Source organism: Amphiura filiformis, chromosome 20 (assembly GCF_039555335.1).
Source record: "Amphiura filiformis chromosome 20, Afil_fr2py, whole genome shotgun sequence".
Taxonomy (NCBI): Eukaryota; Metazoa; Echinodermata; class Ophiuroidea; order Amphilepidida; family Amphiuridae; genus Amphiura; species Amphiura filiformis.
In genome coordinates this window covers 4,908,512-4,910,589 of record NC_092647.1, presented here as the reverse complement: position 1 = coordinate 4,910,589, position 2,078 = coordinate 4,908,512, and the positions used below count along the sequence as shown (strand labels likewise).

The window sequence follows — 2,078 nt, the reverse complement described above, 5'->3', positions numbered from 1 at the left end:
TCGTGACCGCTCTATTCACATCCATTCCTCCCGACGATGCTATAAAAGTGGTGAAAGAATATCTCACCAAGGACAAGACTCTAGGTGACCGAACGAATTTATCGGTGGACCAAATCATTGAACTCTTAACCATCTGTCTCAAGACTACGTATTTTTCATATAACAACAAATTCTTCATTCAACAATATGGCTGTGCCATGGGTTAAGCTGTCTCACCTATTGTTGTTAACATCTACATGGAGAATTTTGAGCAGATCGTGCAAGACAAATATCCTGGAAACCCTCCTAAACTGTGGCTGCGCTACGTCGATGATACGTCTGTTGTTATTGATAGGAATGAGGCTGCCTCTTTTTACAAATTCATCAACGAGGTAGACCCAAAGATCAAGTTTACCCAGGAGGAGTGCGTTGATAACAAACTAGCTTTCTTGGATTGTCAAGTTCACATTCACGAGGACGGATCACTCAAGTCCACGGTTTACAGGAAACCAACTCATACGGACTTTTACTTACAATTTGACTCTCATCATCCCCTAATACATAAACTCGGGGTGATCAGATCCCTGCAACATCGGGCGAGTACCATTATCAGCGACCAAGAGGACCTTCCTGGAGAACAAAATCACATTCAGAAATCCCTGGGTTGCTGTGGCTACCCCAACTGGGCCTTCACCAAAGCTAAAAAGACCAAAGAGCACACACAGAATCAAAACGCAGAAACGGGCACGGGTACCCAGGTAACAATACCCTACATATCTGGCTTGTCAGAGAGGATCAAGAATACTCTTAAGTCCTTTGGGATCGCAACGTCTTATAAACCCACCAACATCATCAGGGGGAAGTTAGTCCACGTTAAGGATAAACCCCCCAAGGACAAGCAGAGTGATTTGGTTTATGGCATAACCTGTGCGGCTACTGACTGTGGTAAAGCCTACGTAGGAGAGACCAAACAGTCTCTCAGGGCTAGGATAAACCAACATCGGAGACCTAGCTCCAGCGAAGCTCAGAACTCTGCAGTTTTCAATCACTGCACACCTTTGTTTCCAATGGACATTTTATTGTGAAATGCCATTGTACAAGGAATACATAAAAAAAAATTCCACATAGCCCCCGGATGAAAAGTATTTAATTATCTTTGTAATCACTCAAAAAGCATTTGGTGTGAATTTTACATCCGAACTAGAGGCTATTAAATTTTTACGAGCCTTTTTATTTTACATGTAAAGCCTATGGGGTGACGATTAGAAATGGACGGCAATATTGAAAAACCCTCATTTTGGGCCATTTTAGACACTAAAATGCCCATAAAAAGAATAGCCTCTAGTTCGGATGTAAAATTCACACACAATGCTACCTGAGTGAGTACAAACATAATTAAATACATTTCATTCGGGGGCTATATCAAAAACAAAAAATGTCCTATACCCTAATGGTTATGGAAACAAAGGTGTGCAAAACAACGGAACACTTCTTTAAGCCAGAGGAGGTTGTGATCCTCGACAAAGAAGAAAAGTGGTTCGAGCGGGGTATCAGGGAAGCCATTTGGGAGAGAGTGGAGCAGCCAGCCATCAACAAAAAAGGGGGACTCCGCTTTCAACTGCCGCACGCTTGGGACCTGGCTTTGCAGGATATTCCCCGTCGTTTGTCACGTGACCAATCAGATACCTGATGAAGTTCGGAGTTACCGGACGCAACTGTCGCATGTAACTTGCAAATTTTATTTCCAGAATTTGATTTAACTTTACCTTATATACATTAATTTGGTTAAGTTATATTTTAATTTTCATATACCTCTCTCCGTACCTGACATTTACTTACCCATATTTATTAACTTTTCCTTTTCTTATAGTCCAAGTAACAGTATTTAAGAAAACACTCTACATTAAAACAGTCTAATAAAAAGGTTTCTATAACACAAGATTACTTGATAGAACTAACGGATTAAGTCACGAGGAAAGTATTTGTTATATCAGTAATATAATACCATCCTTATACCTTTTGTGCTTAGGCATAATCTTTGTATGTATTTGTATGCCACACCTTGCGTGCTTGTATTCACAGAGGAAAATAGTAGACAG

At 40.7% G+C, this 2,078-nt stretch overlaps 1 protein-coding gene across 1 annotated transcript; it reads left to right on the top strand.

Annotated features, from left to right (window-relative positions):
* The first annotated feature begins 236 nt into the window (after window positions 1-236).
* LOC140143005 (uncharacterized) lies at window positions 237-1,858 on the top strand. The gene is made up of 2 exons (XM_072165032.1): window positions 237-737; window positions 1,850-1,858. Exons 1-2 carry the CDS (start codon window positions 237-239, stop codon window positions 1,856-1,858), a joined length of 510 nt encoding a protein of 169 aa, XP_072021133.1.
* Window positions 1,859-2,078: the final 220 nt, after the last annotated feature.